We start from the raw sequence: 27,995 nt of genomic DNA on the forward strand, positions 1-27,995 counted from the left end.
GCCATTGATCTTTGGGGTTGGGGTAGGGTGAAATTGAGGAAGAGCAACACAGCAATGACAATTGATTAGTCAGTGTGTGACAAGCCACCGTGACCTGTTTACATTAAAACAACAGTGACTTGTGACCCACCGGCAGCATAGTTTAGGAAATTCTGATATAGTGTATATAGCAAAAGTACTCTGTTGGGGAGCCTTCCATATGTCACCATGCCCCAAGTTGTTAATTAGTTCACTTATACAGGGAAATGGCCCTACTTCCAGAGTCGCCTCCTTCCTTTGCTGCAGCCTATGCTGCCAAAATAGGCTTAAGCTCCTTTTGACCATGTAGTCAGAACTTCTGGCATGTTAAATGGTAAAAAATATGTGTGCAAAAAAAGAGAAGTCTCTTTTACTTCTGGAGTATCCTGGTGAAGGATTTTAGTCACTGAATTGCCAGCTTTTGGCTGTGAACTTTACAGCAGTCAATTAATGCCCAGCAAGTCAGATTTCTTCATTGCCTAACACTGCTCATTTTTGTACAGAGCTGCCAAGGAGAGGAAGAGGAGGAAGAGGAAGGAAAAGAGAAGACTTTTGAGGTGGGTGGAAGTGTGTTACCTTTATTCTGATTTATATCTTTGCTTAGCTGCATTAGATATTTATTTCAGTAAATTCAGAGCAACCACGCAGCCCATTAACAATTTCATTGGAACCCATGAAAGACTAGATTAGTTTCTAACTGCATGTATACTGAAAAAATCACTAAGGTCCTCATGTATAAATGGTGCGTACACACAAAAATGTTGCATAGGCCCATTTCCACACTCACTTTGAGATGTATAAAAACTAAACTTGGCGTAAAGCCATGCACAATTTCACAGCAGCCTCACATCATGTGCATGTAAGTTTATGCTCGGTTTTGCAAACTGTCAGCACCCAACATCAAAGCAGTGCTGCTCTTCCTGTGGCCTGCCTTTCTTTTTTTTATATTCGCATCAATGACACGGGCTTTATCAAATACACCAAAATGAATTGCATATTGTTTATAAAATTAATTCAATTGATTGTAATCATTCTGTAACAATACAATGGTGCATGGAATGGCCAAACTATTCCAAATACCATAGCTGCTTTAGCGTTGTTAGAACACATCACAAATGGAAGAATTAGAAGAGAGCAAATATTTATAGATGATGATTACTGGCTTCTAAGTCGATTTTGATGTCCAAGTGCTATCCTCTTTCTGAACTGGCATATGCTTTACAAAGGCAGACTTTGAAGAATTGTGCTCAATCTGCTCCTTTGCAAGTTCTGTCCATTCTCGGGTTTTTAGTCACAGGAGCTTTTCAGAGTGAACTTCCTAACCAATCAGGTGTTTCACAAACATCACTGAGTCGTCCAGTTATACTGTATATGATTTCCTTATACTTTGATTGAACTGGGAAACATCAAAGAGAAAATCTCAACAACGCCCAGTTTTCTAAATTTAAATGGAGTGGTCAGCTGCAAGCACGTTGCTATTGCAACGGCGCTGGACAAGTTACATCAGCCAAGGATGAATCTTCAAAAGAATGAGCTGGCATTACATCATCTATAGCAGGAGAGCCTATAAAAACGGCAGCTCAACACAGTCACAGGTACTTTTTCCAACTAGTGTGATAAAGGTAAGCAGTCCTTTTAATGATAGCAAGTCACTTCAAAAAGCCATGTAAAGAGCAGAGAATCTATTCTTTGTGGCAGTCGGCGCCGACGCTGCACTACAAAGGTGCCTTCAAGGAATGAATTTGCTTATGTAAATAGTACTAGGGTGTTGTACCGTGTTAGCCATTATGAATGTAGTGAAAAGTAAAGCAAAATGACACCTTTTATTGGCTAACTAAAAAGATTACAATATGCAAGCTTTCGAGGCAACTCAGGCCCCTTCTTCAGGCAAGATGTAATCTTGATGTTAAATTTATTTTTTAACCAGTTAATTTAATTTGTGGTCAATATCACATAGTACAGCCCTTTTATTCCTTAGTTCATTGGCCACATCTCCTACAGCATCCACTATTATATTTTGTGACGCCAGAACAGCTTCCATCAGCACATAGCCAGACGGTTGCCCAACGGTTTCCGAGGCAGAAGTGTGTGTGCAGCCAGCGCCTGAAGAAGTGCCGGGCACAGCATGACCATCACCGCTTGACCATCACATGGGGGTCATCTTTTGTAATATTATCTAAAACAGAATAAACAGATAGTAGGCTGCAACTCACTTTTCACATTGACGTTGATATCTGACTACTTCTTTTTATTTTGGCACTGTGCAACTTTCTGAACTTGAACTTTTGAGTGTCTCTACCACTCTGTATCACTCCATCAACTTCCTTTTGTTGCTTATACCACTGCTTAAGCCAACAAATAGTAAGTTTTCCTTGCCTCCACTTCGCATTTGCTGAAATTCTTTTTTTTTCACGTGCTTTTGCCATTGTCATTTAACAAAGCACTGAACGGAAGAGCCTATTTTTATTGATTTGCATATTCAAATATGCAAAATTCTATGCAGTGTCGGGGTAGGACTGTAGGCACATGCATGTGCGTTAAATTTCACGTTCATTAGGGTTTATAAAGGGGAAGTGCTTGGAACTTGGCGTATGCACAGTTTTATGCATCTGGATTTTTTTGTGCATACACACATTTCCACTTTTGTCCATACACCATACTTTAGTGTGAATTCTACACACAGAATTATACTTGAGGCTCTAGGTGTGTTGAAAGTTAGATTTTGTATTATATAGTCTCTTAGACAGCCAAGACTTTGAACAAATACTTTACAAAAGCAACAAGAACATTGTTGCACAGGCCAGCTGGTGGAAGCCCCTGGTGACTTGGTGCAATGTGAACAGTGTGAAAGACCTTTAGGGGGTTTTAACAAAATTCTGTAGTTAGGTTTGAATTCTAATGGAAAACTTTGTGCTGCTTGGTTTTCCAGGAAAAGGAAATGGAGAAGCAGAAGACCCTGTATCAGCAAGCCAGACTACATGAGCGTGGAGCTGCTGAGATGGTGCTTCAGACTATCAGTGCCAGCAAAGGTAAGCACATGTAGTCACCACAATGACACAGAGCACATTCTGACTATGCACTTCAGAGATGTAATTTTATATCTAACAACAGTTTGTTTTCTTTACTGATTTAAAAGCACACAGTCAGCTATAGTTTCTCCCTGAAGAGGCAATTACAAGAGAAAACTCATGTGTCTTCAGCTCACCAAATTGAGCATTCAGATGAGATTAAGAGGTTTAGTTGTTCAGTCAAACATTAGAACACTTAAGTAGTATGATCTAAGGTACTTAAACTGTGGTTGATGGGCTGTGAAGTGCAGTGCCAGATATGGTTATTCTAACATCTCCCAAACAGTTGTCCTCGAAGAACTTTTTGTGATGCCCAGGTTGCTTGCAGCTGGCACACACACCTTGAACCTGGGCCATCGATTGTCATGAACGTGAGATGAATTGAACAGTAAAGGCACATAACAGCAAGAGAAGGTGCATTAAGTGATTAGGGCTTTTATTGAAGAAAATATTCCAAACAAAAATGCAGTGCAGTTTCCTCTTTCAATAACTGAGTCAATAAATAATCCCCAAATAGTGTTCCTTGTTGAAGTTAAAATCGTCAATAAATAAATAATCCAAACATATCAGATGAAGGTTGAAATGCCTTCTATATTTGTATCTTTAAAAGCCATTTTTGAGTTTTGGTGTATCCAACTAAAACTGATGTCTCCTCTGCTTACCGTTTTCTGCCTACTTGGCAAGAGGAGACATACTCTGACAGGTGCAGTCAATCCTTTTTATCCAGCTCATGTCCTTGCTGCTATCCCTCAGCGTCCATGCGAACCTCGCAAGCCCTACCCCTTTCTCACACTGCCATCTCTGGCTTTCAGCGGGAGTCCACTTGGAGAGTTTGGTTGTTCTGGCTCCTTTGGTGCTCAGCAGGAGCGAACCTGCTCTGTCAGTGCCGTCTGCTTACTCCTCTTGGGGTCACTTTCCCAACTGCCTGCCTCCTCCTCGTAGCAGCATGGGCTCAGCCATAATCCTATTCTTTCATCTTTTTCCTTCCTTTTAACCCCCAGACTCTCATTCTTACTTGTCTTCTTTCTGAACCTCTCTTACCATGGGCTCCTTTATATGCAAGTGCTTGCATATTCCTTAATTACAAATTGTAGAGCGCTAAGGAGGAAACCTGCTGAAACACGTGTGTTCGCACATGAATTCAGGTCCACCTTATCTCCCCATCAACAACCCAGGATCGCTTGTCCATGCTACTGTGTGTACCCATGCCTGCCCGAAACCTTAATGCTCTGTTACTAAAAACTGGCGCACTGCCACAGACCCCTAACTCGTTTTACGGGAGGGATGCATCACCATACCCACCCTGTGCAATTGGTGGCCCTGAACCTATAAACAAAGCACTTTATAATCCCCACAATTAAACAATCAAAAGCCCCTCTTTTAAAACAGGATGTTAAAATGAAAAATAACTTTTTAAAAGACACAGTTAAAGCAATCAATAAATGGTTAATTAAAAGCTCAGATTTTCTCATTTCTTCCAGCTTGGGTTTGCGGGTCTTTAACAGTTTGACACCAAATCCTCCTGCTGTTCTTTTTCTGTCTTCGTTCCTCACTGCCACTGTATCCCACTGCTGCCACCATTTGTGATGACTGGGTTACCCAGACTCCCCTTGAACCTGGGTATCATACTTTCATGCATCTCAGTCTCAAATGAGTGGCAGTTCTGTGAGCAAAAACACTTTGGTAGACTTGTTCAAGGTAACAGAAAGCTACATACAGTATACTCAAATTACAGTTATTTAAACAGTGCAAAAAGATGTCTATCTCTGAATACACAAGATGCTGAAACTTGAATGAGATGAGCTACAGCTGCAGAACACCATTCAGCAAGGCTACTGTGAATATGTGATTACTAAAACTAGATAAGTGAAGGTTGGAAAAAATATAGAAATTAAATAGAATATTTAATGTATGGGTGAAAAATGAGCATGAGCTGTGTGATGTTCACAAGTCAGCATAGATCATATTCCCTAAGGAATGTTTCCAGCTCATGACTAAATGTATGCCTTGAAGAATGTGGGTTGTTCTGAATTCAAATTGCAGTCTTACCCTGTACTAGATAAATGGGCCTAATAATAGGGCCTAACATACCCCTTAGTGTCAGTGTTTGTGTTTATATTACTGAAATAATGAAGTGTTACTCGTTTTTAGACTAACATTTTGACCTTGAATACTGAAATAACAATAAACAAATGAGAATAACAGGAAAACAATAACAACTTGTAACGGCCGACCCCTTTTACCCAGCCGGCAGCTACACCTCCAAGACCAGTGGCCTGGATAATTAACTGAGAAATAATCTAACTATCAAGCCGTACTTCTTACCAATTAAACTTTTCCCCCCACAATCGACGGTGAAAAATATGAGCACAAAAACAGGATGTAAAATTAAACAGATTATATGTATTAAGTGAAACAAGACATGCAAAAAATAGAAACATATATAAATACAAATATCCCTCCACCCCAGCAATAACAAAACACCACCAAATATATATAAATATATACAACAAAAACCCTCCCTTGTCCCTGTAACAAATAAACACACAACACGAAAACAACAATGAATGATAAACTGAAAATGAATGAGAACGTGAGTCCGGTAATAATGAAACTGTCCTGAAAGCGGATGACTGAATTAGTGATAGAGTTATTTGAATCTCCCCGGAAAAAATGGAACAGCCTCACCGTGAATCCTCGTGTGTATGGTGGATGATTAAGTCCTACCCCGGGGTCTTTCGTGGTGAGGTCCTTGAAATAAATCCGGCAGATGGAAAAACAAACTGGATTGGCAAGCGCGATGTGGACAATAACTGGTACCGTTGGTTCGTGGTCGTGAATGAAAAATCTCCTTCTCTCCTCTCTCTTCCTTCTCCTCCTGCTGGCTTATATAGTCCTGTGACGGCTGGGATTGATTGATTGAAAACAGGTGTTTTTCCAGGTTTGCGGCTGTGGTCTCCTTCCATCATCGAAAAAGGGACGGCATAAACTGATGCACACAAACAGTAAACGGGACAATGAAACGAGACGCACTCAGAACTGACATTTAAACACTATGTGGCCCCGCTACAAACTGTGAAAATGGAATAAAGTCGTCTTGCAGTTCTTCAAAATCTAGTGCCACCTCTTGCAACCACCACTGCTTAGCACATCTGCCATATAGCACCAATGAACCTCTGAATCTGCATTTTGTATCATATTATTTTCCTCTGGAAGGATCTGATGACGCTGGTGACCATTACAAGTAGAAGTTCATATTTCTAGGTATTACAATACAGAGCATCTCAGAGTTGTGGTGTTGAGATTAAGTAAGTGAGAAAAATTAGCAGCTGCACATCAGCATTCGTCAGGATAGTCCTGACCTGAAATTGTAGGGTCAGGTCGTGTCTTCGTGAGCAAATATTCCCTGATATGTGTGCTTTCTGTAAGGTCAGCAGCATTGTGCAAATTGTGTTTGTCAGCAGTTTAAGCATTACTACAGGTGGAGGGTCTGAATGATACAGTATCTCTAGTCTAATATGCTGGTCCTGATCTGGTATTGTCTTTTTGAGAGCGACCATTTCTTTTTTTTTTTTTAATTCTTATTCATATTTTTATTTTATTAATTTTCATTGTAATCATTCCATACAAACAGATCAATTTATAACCCAACAAAATTGAAGACAGATCAAACCCCACCCCTGAGAAGGAGAGCTTAACTAAAGGAAAATTGCTTAAGGCTTTTTAATAAGGCAACATTAAACAAAAGAAAGGGAGAAGTAAATATAAATGCAGTAATAGTTATTTCTCTTATTCTAAAATAATATTGATTAAATCCTGCCAGGTTTTGAAAAAATTTTGTACAGATCCTCTAAATGAGAATTTGATTTTTTCCAATTTCAAATAATATAAAACATCGGTTTCCCACTGACTTATAAGAGGAGAATTAGGATTCTTCCAATTTAACAAAATAAGTCTGCGTGCCAAAAGTGTAGTGAATGCAGTCACCGTTTGCTTGTCCTTCTCCAATTCAAGTCCATCTGGAAGAACACCGAACACTGCTGTTAATGGGTTAGGAGGGATTGTGATACCAAGGCTGTCTGAAAGGCACTTAAAAATTTTTGTCCAAAATGACCATTTCTTGAATGATCCAATGTCCAGCTGCTCAGCTGAAACCTTGCCTGCAGTTGAGATGCATTGTCTGCAAATGCTGGCCCGGGACATTTGGGCATTATGGAGTGCATAGAAAACTGGCTAAGTACAGTATGACCTCTGTCTTGCTGTGACTCAAGCTTAGAAAGGTCTTTTTAAAGATGACTGAATGAGGCATCATTCTATGTGAAACTTGGGTAAAACCTCTCCAGAGGAGCTATCAATATGTTTGACAAGTTACTTTGTTTCACTGTATATTTACAAAAGGCTGATCAATGTCATCCCATTGTGATGGTATCTAGTGAAAAATGCTCATGTGCTATAGAAACAAATTCATGTTTCTCCATAAAGAATTGTGTTACTTCGATCTGATGTCCCAAACAGCTGCCTGTCTGTAGTGTTAGTAAGAAAACTAAAAACAAATGTATATTTTTTATGCAAATCCACAGGCAATAACTACAATATCGTCATTCCAGAAAATGTTACATTTTTTTTAATTCAGTAAATAAATTATTAAACACACATATATATATATATATAATATAAACACTACACACACATACGCACACAGGTATATAATGTGAGATGCTGCCACTAGTCCACTTTAATTAAGAGTCATGCATCTTCTCTTTTTTCACTCATTTAATACGTGTTTTCTTTTCGGTTTTGCAGGTCGAATGGGTCCCATGGTTGTGTCCACTCTGAAGCTTGGAATTGCCGTTCTAAATGGTGGCAATGTTGTAGTTCAGCAGGTAAGGCCTACTGTATTAATCTCATTTAGCTGTTTTCTTATTTACTGGATTAAATAATTCCTTTTTCCTCTGTAGCTTGGTGGTTCTAAAAACACATAAGCACAGAGATGCATTACTTGGGGCATTGTATCTTAGTGCACTTGTGCCATAGGATTTGAGGTAGTGCTTGTTTTTCAGTTGTCTTCATTTGCATAATCTAAGCCAGTCAGAAATGCACTTCCATGAAGACGGTCACCTGATGTGATTTACCAAGTGACTGAGACTAATTAGTCAGTAACTGGCTGTGTATGCAGGTTGGCGGGAGAACTGACAACCAATGAATGCTCACTGCAGTAGAGTTTCAATGTATAGAATGTAGTGGCGAGGAATAGGAAACATACATGTTTTGAACATTTCAAACAGAAGAGGGGCTTGTCTTTCTGATGTCTCGTGTATTACATATTAAAACAGAAAAGAAAAAAGAGCAGAGACTGCAGCTCATTTGGTTGCAGCCATTAACCCTTCGCACAGCAGTGGTACAGTGCCGGTTCCATTAGGCAGCATGCTGTTGGCAATCAGAAAAACAGGCGAGATCAGCTGGGCTGGAAAGTCCTAACTCGATTCGTAACGTAGGCATACTCAGCAATTTTCATTCATGACATAGTGTAGCAGTGAGGTCAATGACTTCTGTCAGCAAATCTAATATGCCCCATGACAAAAAGGTGCATAATGTGACATCGGCTTTAGTTGAAGACAATCATGTGACTCCTTTAAGTCTGCTACAGTAACTTGAATTGCACTCTGTTAGTCTGCTCCCTTCTGTAGGTAGTCAGGACGTTTCCACTCATTTTTTCTATGTTACATTCTGCATTTTGGCCTAATGTTTAATGTGTGTATATGTTTTATGGTATCTCCAAAATTTTTGGTTGGCAAACTAAAAGCACACAAGACACTGCAAGTATGATGTCCACAAAATGAATGACTCTTTTCACCTCTCCTAAGTGTGGTCTGGTGGTATTGTGACCTATGAAATGCCCATTCCTTGTTTGAATAAATTAATTTTGCTTTTGCACTGCTCCTAATTGATACAAATCTCACTATTTGGTCATCTGATAGAAAGTTAAGGGAATGGCTTTAAATAAGACAGAATGGCAAAATAAATGCTCTCTTATTAACCCGTATGACAGAGACAACTTCCATGAAACATTTTTGTACATTTGCAAAGTGGCACAATCTGTTTTTTTTCATAGAAAATGTTAGATTATTTGAAGGAGAAAAGGGATGCTGGATTTTTCAAGAGCTTATCAGGACTTATGCAATCTTGCAGGTAAGCAGAATGAAATAGGCAACATTTTTCTATTTTTCTTCAAAGCAAAAAGCTTGTTTAACTTGTTGTTTTTCTCCAACTCTGACAGCGTGCTGGACTTGAATGCTTTTGAAAGGCAGAACAAAGCCGAAGGCTTGGGGATGGTAACAGAGGAGGGGTCTAGTAAGTGATGCCATCTTGCTTTTGTTTGTATCTTATAAAGTGTCAGTTTTACAGAAGGATGTTCAACTTCATCCCATTTTGATGTTTTCTTGTGGAAAAACCCCCATACAGTAAGGAAGCAACTGAATGTTTCACCATAAAGAACTGTGCTACTTTCATGTGATATCCCACATAGCTGCCAACTGCCAAGTATATATGTTGAAAGATCAGCACATTAATATGAAGACTAACTTTAGTAGTTATAAAGCATAATCCACCTGGAACAAACAAGTAAATAATAATGCTACCAGATAACTGTGCACAAAATGTAAGTAAATAACAGAGCATCACAGTGAGACTTTTTTATGACACAACAAATAAAAAAGGAACAATAGTCAATAAAAATATTTAGACTTATTCCTAAGGATCAGTTATAAATTGTAATTAATATTTATGAATAAACCTTATTCAAACCTTAGTTATTACATTAAAAATGCATAAAAGAAGAGACAAATAATGTATTTTATACTTAAGAAGTTAGTTTAGAGATGTTTCAATCTGCATCTGCATTGGAAAAAAATGTAGACAGTGGTGTAATATTCAGGTGCGTTTGTCCACTAAGTTAACGGTTATGAAAGTTGGTGCATTTCACATTTTCATTGAATTCATCCCAGAGTCTGTCATTATATTTTTGTTTATTAAAAATGTTGTAAAAATGAGTCAAATTCAAAACCAATGGCAATAATAGAATGCAATTGTGTTAGTAGACAACATTAAACACGAGCTTTTTAACAGCACTTTACAATGGAGTTAAAAACGGAGTACAGATAGGCTTGTGGTGGATCAATAGCTTTCATACAGAGCAGAGTCCAGTTCAAGTGATATGAAAATGGCATTCATTGATGTGTGTAAGTGGAGGAGGGCCTGTGATTGATTGTTGTTTTATTTTCTTAAATGTAACATTTTTTTAAAGTATACCAAATAGCGTAGTATCCAATAATTAGCAAATGAAAAATATCTTTTAATATAAAATGACCAGTACTAGTATAAAATCAGTATCTGTATTAGCGTACAAAACCAGAAAAGGATCTGAAATAAGTTTCTAGCTGATAATATTAGTTAAAACACAGTAATTTGTTAAAGTTGTATAAATAAGTAAGAACTTGTAAAAGAACTGATTTATTGTAAAACTGGAATGCAAATATTACACCAGGGACAAAACGATCAGGTTTTGTTCATATATATCTGAAGCTGAAACATCAGGGGCTGGGTGCTAGAGATCAAGGGCTTAAGCCACTGTAGCTCCCCACTCCCTGATGCCACTCTCCATTTTTAAACCTTCTAAACCTCTAATCTTTATATTAGTTGAGGTGGCTGTACCTTTCCTGTGTTATTAATTATTTCAAACAGGAATCTAGCTGCTGGTTGTTGATGTTGGTTCAATTTTTTTTATTAATACTTAATATTTGTTTCTAAAAAAACTAAAAACTATGCATAATTGAGAATTACAAAATAAATCTTATTTAACTTGTAAATACAGTCATATGAAAAAGTTTGGGAACCCCTCTTAATTCTTTGGATTTTTGTTTATCATTGGCTGAGCTTTCAAAGTAGCAACTTCCTTTTAATATATGACATGCCTTATGGAAACAGTAGGATTTCAGCAGTGACATTAAGTTTATTGGATTAACAGAAAATATGCAATATGTATCATAACAAAATTAGACAGGTGCATAAATTTGGGAACCCCAACAGAGATATTACATCAATGCTTAATTGAGCCTCCTTTAGCAAATCTAACAGCCTCTAGACGCCTCCTATAGCCTTTGATGAGTGTCTGGATTCTGGATGGAGGTATTTTTGACCATTCTTCCATACAAAATCTGTCCAGTTCAGTTCAATTTGATGGCTGCCGAGCATAGACAGCCTGCTTCAAATCATCCCATAGATTTTCGATGATATTCAAGTCAGGGGACTGTGACGGCCATTCCAGAACATTGTACTTCTCCCTTTGCATGAATGCCTTTGTAGATTTCGAACTGTTTTGGGTCATTGTCTTGTTAGAATATCCAACCCCTGCGTAACTTCAACATTGTGACTGTTGCTTGAACATTAGCCTGAAGAATTTGTTGATATTGGGTTGAATTCATCTGACCCTCGACTTTAACAAGGGCCCCAGTCCATGAACTAGCCACACAGCCCCACAGCATGATGGAACCTCCACCAAATTTGACAGTAGGTAGCAGGTATTTTTCTTGGAATGCAGTGTTCTTCTTCCGCCATGCAAAGCACTTTTTGTTATGACCAAATAACTCAATTTTTGTCTCATCAGCCCAAAGCACTTTGTTCCAAAATCAATCTGGCTTGTCTAAATGAGCATTTGCATACAACAAGCAACTCTGTTTGTGGCTTGAGTGCAGAAAGGGCTTCTTTCTGATCACCCTGCCATACAGATGTTCTTTGTGCAAATTGCACTGAATTGTAGAGCAATGTACAGATACACCATCTGCAGCAAGATGTTCTTGCAGGTCTTTGGAGGTGATTTGTGGGTTGTCTGTAACCATTCTCACAATCCTGCGCATATGCCACTCCTGTATTTTTCTTGGCCTGCCAGACCTGGTTTAACAGCAACTGTGCCTGTGGCCTTCCATTTCCTGATTACATTCCTTACAGTTGAAACTGACAGTTTAAATCTATGAGATGGCTTTTTGTAGCCTTCCCCTAAACCATGAGACTGAACAATCTTTGTTTTCAGATCTTTTGATAGTTGCTTTGAGGATCCCATGCTGTCACTCTTCAGAGGAGAGTCAAAGAGAAGCACAACTTGCAATTGACCACCTTAAATACCTTTTCTCATGATTGGACACACCTGTCTATGAAGTTCAAGGCTTAATGAGCTAATCCAACCAGTACTGCAACAGTGTTGCAAGTAATCAGTATTGAGCAGTTGCATGCATTCAAATCAGCAAAATTACAAGGGGACCCACATTTTTTCACAGCCAGTTTTTCACATTTGCTTTAATTTCATACAACTAAATACTGCTTCACTAAAAATCTTTGTTTGGAAAACACCCCAGTACTCAGATGATCCTAGGAAATGAAAGACATACCACTGTTATCTTAGAGTTAGAGTCAATTATTATGCAGGCTGAGAGGGGTTCCCAAACATTTTCATATGACTGCATATGAACAGTGCATATATTACACTGCTGTCTTGCAGTAAGGAGACCAGGGTTCATGTCCCGGGTCCTCCCTGCATGGAATTTGCATGTTCTCTCCATATCTGTGTGGTTTTCCTCTGGGTGCTCCGGTTTCCTCCCACAGTCCAAAGACATACAGGTTAGGTGAACTGGCGATCCTAAATTGGCTCTAGTGTGTGGTTGGGGAGAGTGTGCGTGTGTATGTGTTCACCCTGCAGTTGACTGGTGCCCTGCCCACAGTTTATTCCTGCCTTGCGCCCTATGCTAGCTGAGATACGCTCCAGCAGACACCCGTGACCTGGTTCAGGGGTAAGTGGGAGTGAAAAAGAGAGCCTTAATACATTTATAAAACAGCTAGATAAAGATTATTTGTAATGCTAAAACTGTGAAAAAATATACAGAAATAAACTAACTGACTGGATATATGCTGAGCCTTTGAAATAAATGAAAATGCATGCATTAGTCAAGAATTAAACAGTTAATAGGGAATTTTTGTGAATATTTCATCAAATTGATTATTATGGCAAATAAGCAGATAAATGTTGAATGTTTCATAAACGAATACATAAATAATAATCCACCCTGTATTAATCTTTAGTGTTAGAGCTTCCCAAGTGCTAGATATTGCAATGGTGGTTACGATTAGAATTTTTAAAGCAGTTAAGGCATCAGTAAAGTGCTTTGTGATGGTGCTTGCAGTGAAAGTATTATATTTTCCAAAATTTTATAATTTGATATAAGAGAAATGTATAGGGTGTAATAAAGCAGAAGACAAATCAAAAAGAGTTGGGGATCCACCCAGTATATTGTATGTGAAGTTGAGTAGTCTCTCTAAAGACTGTGACGAGTACCATATGACGGGACTGAATGACTGAGTTTACTGATTGACTTTATAAAAACAGGAAGGTTGTGTTTGCAGGGCAGGAAGTGGAGTGAGGTCATCTGTGGGTGCCAGAAGTGAGGTATTTAACTGGTTTTCTCCTCTGAGGGTCTGTGGAGAGAGAAGAAGAGGAATTAATACTCGGCACCAATCCTCTGTCAGGCTTGTCAATACCCCAGTTTGAACCATTTGACTGCCTCCCAAGCGTACGTGTGTGACAAGGGTGGCACAGTCGCAGCACTTCTGCTTTGCTGTAAGGAGATCTTCTTGTCCCAGGTTTTCCCTGTGCAAAGTTTTTGTGTCCTTCCCATGTCTGCCTGGGTTTCCACTAGGCGATCTGATTTTCTCCCATAATCCAAAGTCATGCAGGTCAGGTGAACTGGTGATGCTAAATTGACCCAGTTGTGTGTTTGGTGTGTGTGTGTTCACCCTGTAATGGACTGGCTCCCTGTCCATGGTTTATTCCTGTCAAAGCCAATTGGATACAATTATAGGCCCCTAAACAAGGCAGTGCCTGCTAAATTCACCCATGGATCTACACCCCCCCATGACCCTGGACTCATTTAAGGAGGTTAAAAATGACATTGAATGGATATTGTCATACAACCACAGTGCTTCTGATCGTATTTATCCATAAGTTAAAGTGCTGCTCTTTTTGACATGGTCACGAATTGTTTAAGTCTTTTGTTTGTTGTGGACACACAGTATTGTAGCATGATGCCCACCAAGCCACTATGAAAACTGGACTGGAGGTGTGCACACATAACATTATCGTCGCAATGGGATAAAGGTCAGCACATCCACTTCCTTAATTCCTTGAAGTTTGTAGTGCATTTCATTTCAAGTTTTCTGGCTTGCTATTTATTTTTTCTGGAGGTTTTGGGGTTTTGTCTTGAGTTTTATAAGTGACCTGACTTTTTAGATAACGAATTTGGCTATGCTTTGGCTAAGTTTCATTTTGTGATTCCTACTTCAGTTCCATCTGCTGTTTCCAGTAGCAGAATATTTTCACTGTGAATACCAACACAAAGCCTGTTAAGAAATGATCTGGATAAAGATAGGATGAAAGTTTTGTATCAGGAGTTTGCAGTACATGAAAACACAGTGTGAATCAAATTACTTGAACCACCAACAAATAATCCAAAATATTACTATGCTGCTTCTAGCCAGGGGAGGACAGTAGTGTGCTTTAAGCCTACTAAGATGTTAAAAAGTGTCCTCTGCACTCTTGCTCACATTTCCCAACGCAAAGAGCATTGTACTTGTTACGCTGTGTCTGTTATGTGAAAAAAACAAATGTTTTTGTTGTCAAACTTTGTAACTTGTCTACTTGTATTCAATTCAGTGTCTTCTCCAATGCTTACGTCTGCTTTCTCTTCTCTGTCATTTCTTTGAACTCATCGGTTGCAGTGATCGTGCGTGAGAGGGGTAAATACTTGGCTTGGATTTTCACTTTTGAGTTCTGCCCTGAGAATGCAGATGTAAATTTATACCTCACCCCTTTCCCTGTACCTCTCCCCTGCCCCAATGCCTCCTGTTTATCAAAAACCCCTCCCCCAATACCTCCATTTCCCTGACTTTGGACTAATATCATTGATTAACAGGAATTGTGCATGCTAATTTGAAACAACAGTCACTTTTGATCTTCTTTGCCCTGTAGTGCCTGTTACTTTTGTGAGAGCGCCTCATGCAGCATTACTAACTGAGCACCATTCGCTGCGTCACCCCATTACTGAGCTCAGACTGACATGCAGAGCTTGTCACATTACCTGCTACCCAAAGGATGCTGGAACTGTTGTCTTGGTGTATGGTTCCTCTAGTAACTCTTCTCACTTTTCAGACAGCAGCTCTGCCATCCTGAATGAGCCTGGCCACGCCTGTAAAGCGCTGTACTGCATGATTTGCTCTATCTTTTGCCAGGTGTCCCGTTAAGGCACGTCTGGGAGAAGAAACAGGCTAAGGGGACAAAATAGGGTCAATGTGGATTCAATCCAGTTAACATGACTTTCTGTCTTCAAGGCGAAAAGGTCCTGCAGAATGATGAGTTCACCCGGGATCTGTTTAGGTTTTTGCAGCTGCTCTGTGAGGGTCACAATAATGGTATGTTTGCTCTTTAACTTCCTCTCTCCAAAGTCTATACCTTAATCATTTTTATTTCTTCTTTTTTTGAGTTGTGTTTGTTTTTTTATAAACAGATTTCCAGAATTTCCTACGCACTCAGACGGGCAACACCACCACTATCAACATAATCATCAGCACAGTCGATTACCTTCTGCGGCTTCAAGTATGTGCATTAAAAATTCAGGAGTGAGTTTCATGGCAGAGCACAGTCTTTTGCACGATGATTTTTGACCCCACGCCTGTTTCCACAGGAATCCATCAGTGACTTTTATTGGTACTATTCAGGCAAGGATGTGATTGATGAGCCTGGGCAGCGCAATTTCTCAAAAGCTTTGGGTGTCGCCAAACAAATCTTTAACTCTCTCACTGAGTACATTCAGGTAAGCAAGACAAAACGTTCACCACTTCAAAATGCTCACAATGTATAAAATTAAAACCATGATTAGGATGAGGATGATTAAAAGAGTGGCAGGCAAGTTGAAGCACATTGCTGTCTTTTTTATTCTGATGATTATTTTTTATTTACTGTATATTTTGACCTCAGCAAATGCTTTTTGATTAAAGTTTGATGTGATGGTTGCTATGATATTATGTTGCTCTCAAATGCATACTGTACCTATCGTAGTACATGACATCATGATGGCCATCATGTTTAAAGATGAGCCGTGCTTACGGAGATTGTCTGAATTTTGTTAACTCTTGCAATGTCTCCAAATGCTGACTTAATTCTGCCTTACATTGACTTTTCTACCTGATTCTGACACTCTTTTTAGGTGTCATGGACATAAGTTTTTTCAAGTAAACCTTTTATATAACAATTCACCATCTTAACCTGAAGTATCAAAGAACCTGAGTTTTAGAACAGATGACATTTACAATGTTTATCTTCTTTTTCTTCTCTGTGTTGGGTCAATGTGTTTGATCAGCCTTCTCCATACAGCTTGGTCCTGCATTTCCTCCAATGTCAGACCCTTTACCTTCAGATCTTGTTTTACTTTATCCGCCTACCTCCACTTTCGCCTCCCTCTGTTTCTATTCCCCTGTTCTTTCATTCCCATCAGTCCTTTGTACACATGTTCATTGTCTCACTCTCTCCTCATCACATGTCCATAACACTTCAACCTACTTTCCTGTACTTTTGTAGATTATCTCTGCCATTGTTGTTGTACCTCTAATTGCCTCATTTCTTATTCGGCCCTTTTTTTGTAACTCCACACATCCATCTCAACATTGTAATTTTTGCAACATTGAACTTCTCTTGGACTTCCTTTATGGCTCATGTTTTAGCTTCATACATCATTACCGGTCTTACAACTGTCTTAAAAACCTTATCTTTAACCTTGACCTTTATTCTTCAATAACATAACACTCCTGATACCTTCTTCCAATTGATCTATCCACACTGTACTCTATGGGTTATCTTTACATCTAGTTTTCCATCTTGGGCTACCACTGATCCTAGATATTTACATCTTTTTATCGGCTCTCCCTGCAGACTAACTTCTGAATCCTGATTATCATTACACCTCACATTCTGTCTTCTTCTTCCAAAACCTTTCTCCATTCTTCCAACTTCTTCGACACTTCCTCTTTTCTGGTGCTACACAACACAGTGTCATCAGCAAAAAGCCTGCATAGGGGGATTTGTCTTTTATCCCATGACTCAATACATCCCTAACCAGATCAAATTGGTAAGGGCTTCAAGAAGATTCCTGGTGCAGACCTACTCGAATTGGGATCTCATCTGTTACCTCAAACCTGCTCACTACCGTTACATCCTGTCCACTTCACAGACCTAGAGAGTAAGGTTCACAGTTTAGCCACAGGGAGGAGCAATTATGTTAAGATGATATTATAGACAATAAGCAAGAAGGAATGACAGAAGGGTCTGAAAAGCAATCACTCAAGGAAGCTGGACACTCAGGTTCAAGAGCAGGGCAAAAATCCACTAGGTTCCAACTAGATTTAACTTTTGAATCCCCTTGTGTCCCTGTTGCAAACACGTAAGCCACCTTCACTGCACCTGAGTGAGTAATATGCCACTCTAATGAAGAGCTGTGCTAGGAGCATCAAGCATTTCAGGATAAGGCCATCACTTAAGGCGCTATGTAAAACAATTTGAGGATATTCACATTGATTATCCAGCACATTTCTTTCTTCACAGAGCTGTGTATCGAACTGAAAGCATCTGCTTATCATTAGCATGCCCAGCAGTATTTGCAAGGTCTTTTTAAATAAATCAGCAATGGCCAGTTTGGTCAGAAAGGAAATGGTTGGGTTACCCTGCTGCTGGAAGAAGTACCTGCCACCTTTTTGGAACTGTCTAACAGGACTTTGTATTTTCAGTTTGGTTTTAGTAGTATGGTCTTTGTCTAGCTTGTTAGCTTAACTGAGATGGGTCCCCTTTTGCCACTCTTGACTTATCTGGTAATGCCTCTTCTCTCTCTCTTTGGTTTAACATCTTCTACCTCACTTAATACAAAATTGTGGGCTGCAGGAGGACCAGAAGCTCTTTAGGAAGCAATGAGCTAAAGGCCGAAAATGGCCATTAATGGACCTTCTGTTTTCATTAGGGGATTAACTGAAGGGCGAGCAGTATCTCCAGTGTAGACATTACTAATGGTGACCTACTTTATCCAAGACAAGCATCACAATGTAGCCACTCTGTCTTTAGTGTGGCTTCAGCTGGTATGGCATCTTCTCTAATTTTTATTTTTAACTGGGGGACCCAACTGTTCCTTTTTGTGATTTAACTGTGAGATCATACCCTCTTCATTTTTATCCTAACTAGAATATCCTCTTGTTTATTAACACTGTGGACCTGCTGTCTCCATTATTCACTTAATTGTTAGGGCCTGTTATTTCTTAAGTATGAATATCCTGTCTCCATTCTGAGGCTAGAGTTTGCATAGTTTTGTCCTCTCCTGCTAAATGAAACATATGTTGGAGTGGTTTGTAAATATTTGACACTAAAGACATCTCACATAAGGAGTTCAGAATCATGTTTCCTTCCTGGTATGTGTATAAACATAGATATCTCAAGTTTCTCTATTACACTTTCCCTTAAGAAGGGGTTGAGATGCTTTGAAAGCTTTCATATTTCAGTCTACTCAGCTAGCCAATTATAGGTGTCATTTTGCTTCACTTCTCATTGCATCCATCAATCCTTATGATAAGTGTGACCTTTTTGTCTACCATTTCATTGTCCTAGTGTTCATGATACCTCATGCTTTTGAGAATGGCTGTTGCCTACGGTCATGTGATAACATACAGCACATACACATGGATATGCACATAAGGTATTCCTTAATTATAACCATTTAACCAGCTTTTTAATGTATGCCAGCTTTTACTTATTCTATTTAAAGTGCTATAAAAGCCACATGACAAAAACAGTAGTCATCATCAAAATGTAGGACCACATAATGGTACTGGGACAAGCTGCTACCTCCTGTGACCTTTAAATGGATTTAGATGGTTTAAATATATTACATTTTAGAATGTATATATTGTCTGTCTTATGTTTTTGTTAAGTTGTGATACAACCACAAATGTTAGTTTCAATCTCTTGAAGAAGGTGAAATGAAGAAAATACAATGAAAATAGAAAATAAACTTCTGGACTCTAGGGTTGTTAACCTAATGCAACTAAACACTGTCATGGGTTGGCAAAGATTGTAGAAGATGTCAAGCTGGCTTGAGATATTTCTAAATCTCATTGCTGGGATGAATCATATCGGTCTATTGGGAGCACCCACACAGACTGCTAACTCCTTTTATCTTTTATTTCAATTTAGGGCCCCTGTATTGGCAATCAACAAAGCCTTGCACACAGCAGGCTCTGGGATGCAGTGGTTGGCTTTCTTCATGTCTTTGCTAACATGCAGATGAAGCTCTCCCAGGTAGGTTGAGGCCACATAAAGAGAGCTTTTTTGTTTTCGTCAGTATGATTATGAAGTGCAATTGACACTGTAACTTTGTCAGAGTTGTCCTATGATTTTCAGTAAAATGAAATAAAATGAAGATGTCATGTTAATTGACATGGTATTCACTTTGTTGTTTAATTTTAAATATCAGAACATTTAAATGTCAAATAGATATTTAATTAGAAATGAGCCACCAGTGTGATTTATTCTCATCATTTGCTCAGTATTTCCTTTTTCTGCTTTCCTAGGATGCCAGCCAGATTGAGCTTCTCAAGGAACTGCTGGATCTGCAGCAGGATATGGTGGTAATGATGTTGTCACTACTGGAAGGTAAGTAGAGCCCACATTAAAACTGCAGACTACACCCAAAAGATTATTGAAGCATGCCCCTCCTCCACCCTCCCAACAGGCACCTTATTTCACTCAAGGGCCTCCAGTAGAGTGGCTGACACGTTCAGTATATAATGATAAGACTGCAAGACATTGTTATTTAGAGGGTAGTGTTCAGTATCATGTCCAACTACTTTGGAACTTCTGCTGTATACAAGGGAGAATCAAAAAGTAAAAGCAACCTAGCCTTTAATAATTTTAACTGTAAGCAGAAGAACATAACAATTCCATCACTTCTCCACATTGTCTCCCTGCAGGTTGATGCACTTCTTGTATCAATCCACTAACTTCTTCATTTGTTTGAAAAAGATTTTCGGCTGCACCTGAATCCAGGTCTGCACCCCTTCCTTCACCTCATTATCAGAGGTGAACATGCAACTGTGTAGAGCCTCATAAAGTAGACTAAAGATGTAATAGTTACATGGTGCCATGTCAGGACTGTAAGGGGGATGTGGAAGATGTTCACACTGCAACTGTTGAATTGTCTCCACCGTTGTAGCAAGGACATGTGTTGTCATGGAGCAGCAATGCTGTTCTTGACAGCAATCCTCTTCTTTTGCTGTGACTCGCAGGTTTCATTTTCTCTCTAAGCATAGCACTGGTCACTGATTGTCTGTGTTCCTGAAGATTGGCCAGAATATGACCCTCTATATCCCAAAAGAAAGTCATCATGATTTTCTTGGCTAAGGACTGTCGTTTGAATTTCTGCTTTACTGGAAAAGATGGATGTTTTCAATGAATACTTTGTCTCTTGCTGTCCGTATTTTAACTTTGGTGACAATCCGCCCAAAGCACTCAGATCTTCTTCATAACATTTCAGGAATTACGTTCAATCATTCATGTGCTCAAGCTGCTTGGATACTCATCTTGCGCAAACTTTAAGGTACCCCAAAGTCATCACACACTATGGCATGTGCAGATCCATAGCTGATATCCAAATGTGCAACAGAAGCAGACAATGTAGTCTGTCAATCTTCTTGGATGAAGGCATTCGATGTGGTCTTGTGTGTGCAATGTTGGTGGCCAACTACATCAAGCTTCATCGATTACATGTGTTATTCCCACTCTAAACCTTTTTACCTATTCATAAACTTTTTGTTGAGTTCATGCTGTTTTCACTTCCGTACTGAGCCAGTATCTTAGGGGGCTGTACTCCCCCATCCATAGAAATCTCACTGTGGTATGTTGTTTAACAATGGCGCAATCCCACAGCGGAGCATCTGTGTTCATTTGGTGTTGGCTTTAGCTAGAATAATGGCAGAGCGCTGCACTGTGTCTGTTTGAACTACCCATAAACCATCAAGAACGTGTTCTCTTGTGTCAGCTTGTATCCGTTGCAGTTACTGGGTAATTGTCAAATTACCTTTACTTTTTGATTTGCCCTCATACTTTTAAGCAGGAGACCATTTATTTATCTTTTTACCTGTATCACACAAATCTTTAAGTTCTAATATTGTACATGTGCTCATAAGAAATGAGCTGCATTTAAATGTTTTTCCAATACTTTTTTTTTACCTGACTTACAGAGCCAGATTCCTAGTGACATAGCACAGGGAAACCTCACTGAAAATCTTGATTTAATACAATTTCAGAGCAACTTCAGTAATATAAATTTCAATTTTGAGCATACAACAACAGGCAAGTGTCATAGCCTGCTACACCCTGCTATGTTATCTCATATTACCTTGAGTAAGTGTTGAAACCAGAAGATGAAAAAGAAACTGGCCTTGTGTAACAGGTAGATTCGGTAGATTTCTTCTTCATACTGTATGTAGGATAATTCTTTTTTGTGACATTATTCACACTCCATTCTTAGCTGAGAAGCAAATTACAGAAATGCATTCACCAGGCCTTAACTATAAAAAATAAGCAAATGGTATCCTCAGCCTAAGAATGTCTCTTAAAGTCCAAGAGATTAGTGCCCTTGATCAGGATTGACATATTAACATAATTTTTCTTCCTACAATGTACTTCTTTTTTTCTAAACAATTTGTGTTAAATAACTTCTCAGATTTTCAATGTTAAATGCCCTGTAAAGGCTGATCTATGTTTTTCCATCGAGGCTACAATGTAGCTGTGCCAGAGCCCAATATGCACCTCAAAAATGTGACTACTCGTTGTGTCAATGTGGAGATATGCAGACCTCTGCAGCTCTAATTGGCTAGTTTGGTAACCACTAATTTACTGAAATGTTTCCATTTGTTTTTGCTATTCTGAAGTAAACATAGAGCAGATCAAGAAAAGACTTGATGAAGTCATAAAATATACAAAGTCAATTAGGTGGTTGCCAATTTGTGCTATGAAAAATTGTCCAGCATTGATTTGGAAGTCAGCAAGTGTATGTAAACTTTGGAAAAATGTGAAGGACAAGTAAGTTTACCAATGGAAGAAAATGTTTAGCAAGGGGAGATCCTGGAGGGCAAAAGCTGCCTTCATTCACTTTTCTTGCATACTACAAATACTGCCAACTAGTGTTTATGCATACACCTGTAGCTTAGTGTAATGCAGAAGTATAAACTGCTTTCAACAGCTTACAGTGTATGCAGGTAACGCACATGGCTATAGCATAAGCTTGACAAAGAAGTATAAATCGACCTTAAGAGTCTATAACAAAATCATAGATCATGTATAACAATCTGGCTACAGGCCTACAGGCCCCATTGCCTTTTAGCACAATTGCCTCTGAGTATGACATCCTAGTATCAGCTGGAATTAATTCTTTCCAAGCTTTGCATTATTTGATCCTTTTTACATGCTCATTCCATCTGTAACAGCAAAGGACATTAAAAAATGTAACAATAAACAATACAAAATACAACAAAATATTGCATGTACCAAAGTTGAAGTCCAAGTTTAAAAGTGAACCTAGCCTTTAACATAAAATTGTTTATGCATTTTAGCCCTGTAAGGTTAATAAGAATAATAACATTGATGTTCTTGACCATCTTAGAACTATTTTACAAAATTGTAAAGCAGAATTTTTTCTGTCTGCAGAAAGGAACAGAGGTGATGCTTCCTTACAGGTTTTATTTTTCTTTTTATGCTCAGGTAATGTTGTAAATGGAACAATTGGCAAGCAGATGGTTGATACCCTGGTAGAATCATCTAGCAATGTTGAAATGATCCTGAAATTTTTTGATATGTTCCTCAAGTTGAAAGACCTAACGTCTTCTGATGCGTTCAAGGAGTATGATCCTGATGGAAAGGGAGTCATCTCCAAGAAAGAGTTTCAGAAAGCTATGGAAAGCCAAAAGCAGTACACTCAATCAGAAATTGAATTCTTATTGTCATGTGCAGAGGCTGATGAGAATGACATGTTTAGCTATAAAGAGTTTGTAGATCGTTTCCATGAGCCTGCTAAGGATATTGGCTTTAATGTAGCAGTCCTGCTAACTAATCTGTCAGAGCACATGCCCCACGACTCGCGGCTCAGTTCTTTCTTAGAACTGGCAGAAAGCGTCCTCAGTTACTTTGAACCCTACCTAGGCCGCATCGAAATCATGGGAGGAGCAAAGCGCATTGAAAGAGTGTACTTTGAGATCAGTGAGTCCAGCAGGACCCAGTGGGAGAAGCCACAGGTCAAGGAGTCGAAGCGGCAGTTTATCTTTGATGTTGTCAATGAAGGTGGGGAGAGTGAAAAGATGGAGCTCTTTGTGAACTTTTGTGAAGACACCATTTTTGAAATGCAACTGGCTTCTCAGATTTCTGAACCTGATGCTGCTGAAAGGGCCGAGGAGGAAGAGGATGAGCCACACAGCCTCCTGGAGGAACTGGGATCAGAAGAGGAAGAGGAGGCAAACTTGGAATCTTCATCTGCCTTCACCATTGCCTGTGTCTCCATGAAGAAAAACTTTGCCAACTTCATGAATCTCCTCACATTCAAAAATATTCGAAAGCAGTACAGGAAATTTAAAAAGATGACAATAAAGGAAATGGTCAAAGTCTTCTTCTCATTCTTCTGGATGATATTTGTTGGCCTCTTCCATTTTGTCTTCACCCTAGTGTGGGGCCTGATCCATATTGTGTGGAGCTCTATGTTTGGGGGTGGCTTAGTTGAAGGTGCAAAGAACATTAAAGTGACTGATATCTTAGGAAACATGCCTGACCCCACTCAGTTTGGCATCCATGGTGACATCCTTGAAGCTGAAAAGGGTGACAGCAGTGAATCGACCACCACCTCTGACCTTGTACAATTAGCAAAAGGAGAGAAAGCTGAGCCGGATCTGATGTCAGAGCTACTAGGCATTGGCCCAAAGAAGGAAGGCCATGCTAAACACAGCCCAGAGCCTGGTTTAGGTGACATCTCTGAAATAATTGGCACAGACACTCCATCATCTTTAGTAAGTGCAGTGCATCAAAAGAAACTAGCCCAGGTGAGTTTGAATCTATTTAAATAATTTATTTTATAATAGGTGTGAATGGTTTGAACTGGATCAGGGGTTTAAAAAGATTTAAAAAGTTTAAAAAGAAAATTAGCATCCTCAGGTTGTTCTCTTTTGCAGTGATTTATGAGTAGCTACCTTAGACCATTCACCCTTGTGATCACTGTAAGGGTTCTTCTTCTCAAAATTCCCACTCTATTGTTCATATGAATTTCATATTCATTACTTCTCATTTTAATGTCCTTGCTTCTCAATACACTTACACCATTCGTGCACAATCTTCTGTAAACCTCCAAAAGAAAAGTGTGTGACTGAATATAAGAGCAGTTCAGCACCTTTTTTTTGTGGCACATCATCATCTACCATAGGCTGAACCTTGACCGTTCCCCTACTGTTTCTCATCTGTCAGTGAAAACAACAACCATGGCTTCTTACCACTTTTCCTTAGTGGTAGATGTTGAGATCTCTGCATCTGACATACCTATGCAACCATAGCTGTAAATCTCTGTCCACTTTTATAGATTTTTGAGAGGTAAAGTATTGCTCCCACTTTGAACACATAAATGGGTATGAATTTCAGCTCCTTTAAGATGTTTGTCCACAAAAAATGTGTGACATCTCTTTTTTTCTGTGATGAAAACTGATAAGCCATTTTTACAACTCAGTAGGAGCTAGCTCCTACAGCAGCAGGGTGCCAGGCCTACAGAATAAGTCTTACTATGGCACAATGAATCAGCACGAAAATAGACTGGAAACAAAGAATTCCATAAATTGTGAGGAACACTAGTATTTGTGTACCCTATTTTATGTGGGCAGTAGGAGCCTTGTGTTGCTTCATCTTTTATGGGTGTGAATTATTAGGTATTCAAAAGGAAGTTTGATTATGTTTTTAATTCTTATTGAAACACTAGTGGCATTGATCACTGGGGACTTGGTCAAGCCATTTTTAAGAAGTGAACTAATTTTCTTTTAAATGATATTGTGTTGTTTTCAAGCTTCACCTTACCTTTGCAGGCTCTCTTGTCATACAACTAGAATGGAATAAATGAACGTCTCAACAGCTTGGATTTTCTCCATTTTCTTAGCCTTTAAGTGATCTCGTCTTTAACCTCCTTAGTGCAATGTTTTCCCCTGGAAATACTAGCCAAATATATTGATTTATTTCAACAAGAAAAATATTATTACTTGTAACAGGAACATATAAATACCAATACATCAACATAAACGCAGTAGGAAAGGTCTGTCCAGTGTCCACTGCTGTACTGATGCAGATTTACTACACGTCCTTTGTATGGCACGTATTGAGACAGACACCAACGCACAGCCCGATGTTAAAATCAAGACAGTAGTGCATGGTTCTTTGCAGTTTTATTTTATTTTTTCTTTTGCTTACGCATGATAGGGTTGAGTGTCATTGCTTGTTCCACACAATCAATGTGCCCCTTGTGTTATTATAGGTTAACATAGCACAAGGCTTAGCAACTTCTACATTTCCCCTGCCTTGAACATTGTAAACAGTGCTTAGGGTGCTAATGTTTTGCTTGTCCTTGCGTATGATCACAATTATTTTGCCTTTTTGTTACAAAGCTAATTTCGCAACACAATGAAACTGCATGCAACCTTATTCACCGGTCATATCACGGCAGGTTGGTTGTACAATGGTGTATCATGCATCAGTTTTCCTTAAACTCTTGATTAGTTTTTACACACTGCTTTTCACAGAAGTGGCAGTATGGAATATGAAGTTGGAAATCCAGGGCCCCAAGCATTTATGCAAGGATATCTTAGAACCATAAACATAAATGTAATCCTATGTAAATATTACACAAATAGATGTCCTGAGATAGTGATACTATACATAACATTTTGGGTGGTCCTGTACTAAATTTATGTGAAACAGAGCCTGCAGTTATGTGGACAGAAATTCCAACCATTGTGGACGTGACAACAGACTAATGTATTTCCTTGGTATTTCAGGAAACAGACATCACCATCACCAAGGAAGCTGAAACTGAAGTCAAATCAGAAGCAGAAAAGGCAGAGTAAGTGGCAGCATCTGATTTCCCCAGCACAAAAGAGGCAGTTTGGTTGTGGGGCATAAGACATACTAAACATAAACCAGAGGCTGGTTTAATACCTAGAGGGGCATGAAGTGGGATTGCATTATTTCATCTTGGTTAGAATTGAAAGCAATGAGTAAACTATTAAAATGTCCACGCTCTTATTTGTTCTGTTATCCTAAGCACTGAGGATGGTGAGAAAAAGGATAAAGCCAAGGAAGAGGAGCCACCAGAGCCAGTGGTAGAAGAGAAGAAGATCCGAAGAAGACGACATGGCCAGAAGCAGGAAGAGACTGATGCTTTCATGGCTAATTTCCTGGCTGGCCTGGAGGTGTATCAGACTAAGATGCTGGTGAGCAGTGACTACCACTTGAAATGTGGCACTAAACAGAGCTAATTTTAGCTCTTGCTCTGTAGGCAAGAATGTGACCTTGTTTTCCTCCAGTGATTTAGTGACAATAGCAGAGCAGTTTCACCTCTTGGGAATCAGTGTTATTACATGTCCAGTCCAACTATTGTGTGCTTTGAGAAATAACATTCATGTTGTGTCTTCTTTTAGAATTACCTGGCACGCAATTTCTACAACCTTAGACTTCTTGCTCTCTTTGTGGCCTTCGCCATCAACTTCATCCTCCTCTTCTACAAGGTAACAAGTTCTACAATACCTCTTTGAGGAAATGAGATTAGAGTCAGGGCTGAGGGTGAAGAGTCTTAGAAAAGAATCTGCTAAGGGATGGAGAGGATACTGAGGCTATGAGCTGGAGGTATACCTCTGTGATTGCTGTTCCTCAGTCAGCCATTTATCATGAATAAAAATCCACCCAGCTTGAGGTATGAACATAACGCAAGGCAAAGACAAGTCCTAATCCAAATAGTAGGAGAGCCAATGAAGTGGTAAAACCCTGGATTAGTTGTTTTCTGTTCCTCTGGAGTCTGTTTTATCTGCAGCTTTGAAGAATGGACACTATACTTTAGGGAGTATTTTTATGCCATACAGCTGCTGGTAAGAAGAGCAGGTTTGCTCACCAGTGAAGGCGTTTTTTCCAGCTTGGTTTAATTTTGAAAAATATTTCTCATCCTACTGCCCAAGTGTTGACATGAATGGCAGAACAAGAGGAGCATATATAATATGTATATTAGATCATGTACAGTAACTGATGCCTTTTGGAGGGACCATTGACTAGCAGATAATTTAAATAGTACTGCCAAAGGTTTTGTACCTCGGCTTCCCAAACCCAAAAGCTTAGTAGATCCCATGAATTTCCACAAATAGTTCATGTAGTCTGTCTTGAAAACACCCAGTTTTGGATTTTTTTCTCAATTTGTGCTCTGGTCTTGCCTGCTTTATATCAATAATTACATTGTACCAGCTTTGTGATGGTCCTGATTTTGTTACCAGCTTTGTGATGGTCCTGATTTTGTAGTCCTACCAGCATCAGGTCTTCACATTACAGGAGGCCCCTGCCAATGTATAGGAGGCTTCTTGTTTTAAACACTTAGTTCAGTCTGGTTTCTCTTCTCCAGAGTGTGCTCTATTGTGTGGAACAAAGCGCTGCTTACAGGTTTGGCATTTACAGGCACACACTTAATGAAGGGAGCACAGAATGATACACAGTGATGA

General features: G+C 39.2%; 1 protein-coding gene across 1 annotated transcript in view; it reads left to right on the forward strand.

The window, feature by feature from the left end:
* Nucleotides 1-27,995, forward strand: part of ryr3 (ryanodine receptor 3) — a 535,616-nt gene that overhangs the window by 464,936 nt on the left and 42,685 nt on the right. The window contains exons 78-91 of the mRNA XM_051920096.1: nt 522-575; nt 2,948-3,047; nt 7,890-7,969; nt 9,199-9,275; nt 9,364-9,437; nt 15,516-15,596; nt 15,692-15,780; nt 15,869-15,997; nt 19,414-19,518; nt 19,791-19,872; nt 22,981-24,305; nt 26,292-26,356; nt 26,558-26,726; nt 26,934-27,020. Of these exons, the coding sequence (XP_051776056.1) occupies nt 522-575; nt 2,948-3,047; nt 7,890-7,969; nt 9,199-9,275; nt 9,364-9,437; nt 15,516-15,596; nt 15,692-15,780; nt 15,869-15,997; nt 19,414-19,518; nt 19,791-19,872; nt 22,981-24,305; nt 26,292-26,356; nt 26,558-26,726; nt 26,934-27,020 (2,517 nt within the window). The remainder of the gene's footprint in view (nt 1-521; nt 576-2,947; nt 3,048-7,889; nt 7,970-9,198; nt 9,276-9,363; nt 9,438-15,515; nt 15,597-15,691; nt 15,781-15,868; nt 15,998-19,413; nt 19,519-19,790; nt 19,873-22,980; nt 24,306-26,291; nt 26,357-26,557; nt 26,727-26,933; nt 27,021-27,995) is intronic.

This window comes from Erpetoichthys calabaricus, chromosome 16, assembly GCF_900747795.2.
Source record: "Erpetoichthys calabaricus chromosome 16, fErpCal1.3, whole genome shotgun sequence".
Taxonomy (NCBI): domain Eukaryota; kingdom Metazoa; phylum Chordata; class Cladistia; order Polypteriformes; family Polypteridae; genus Erpetoichthys; species Erpetoichthys calabaricus.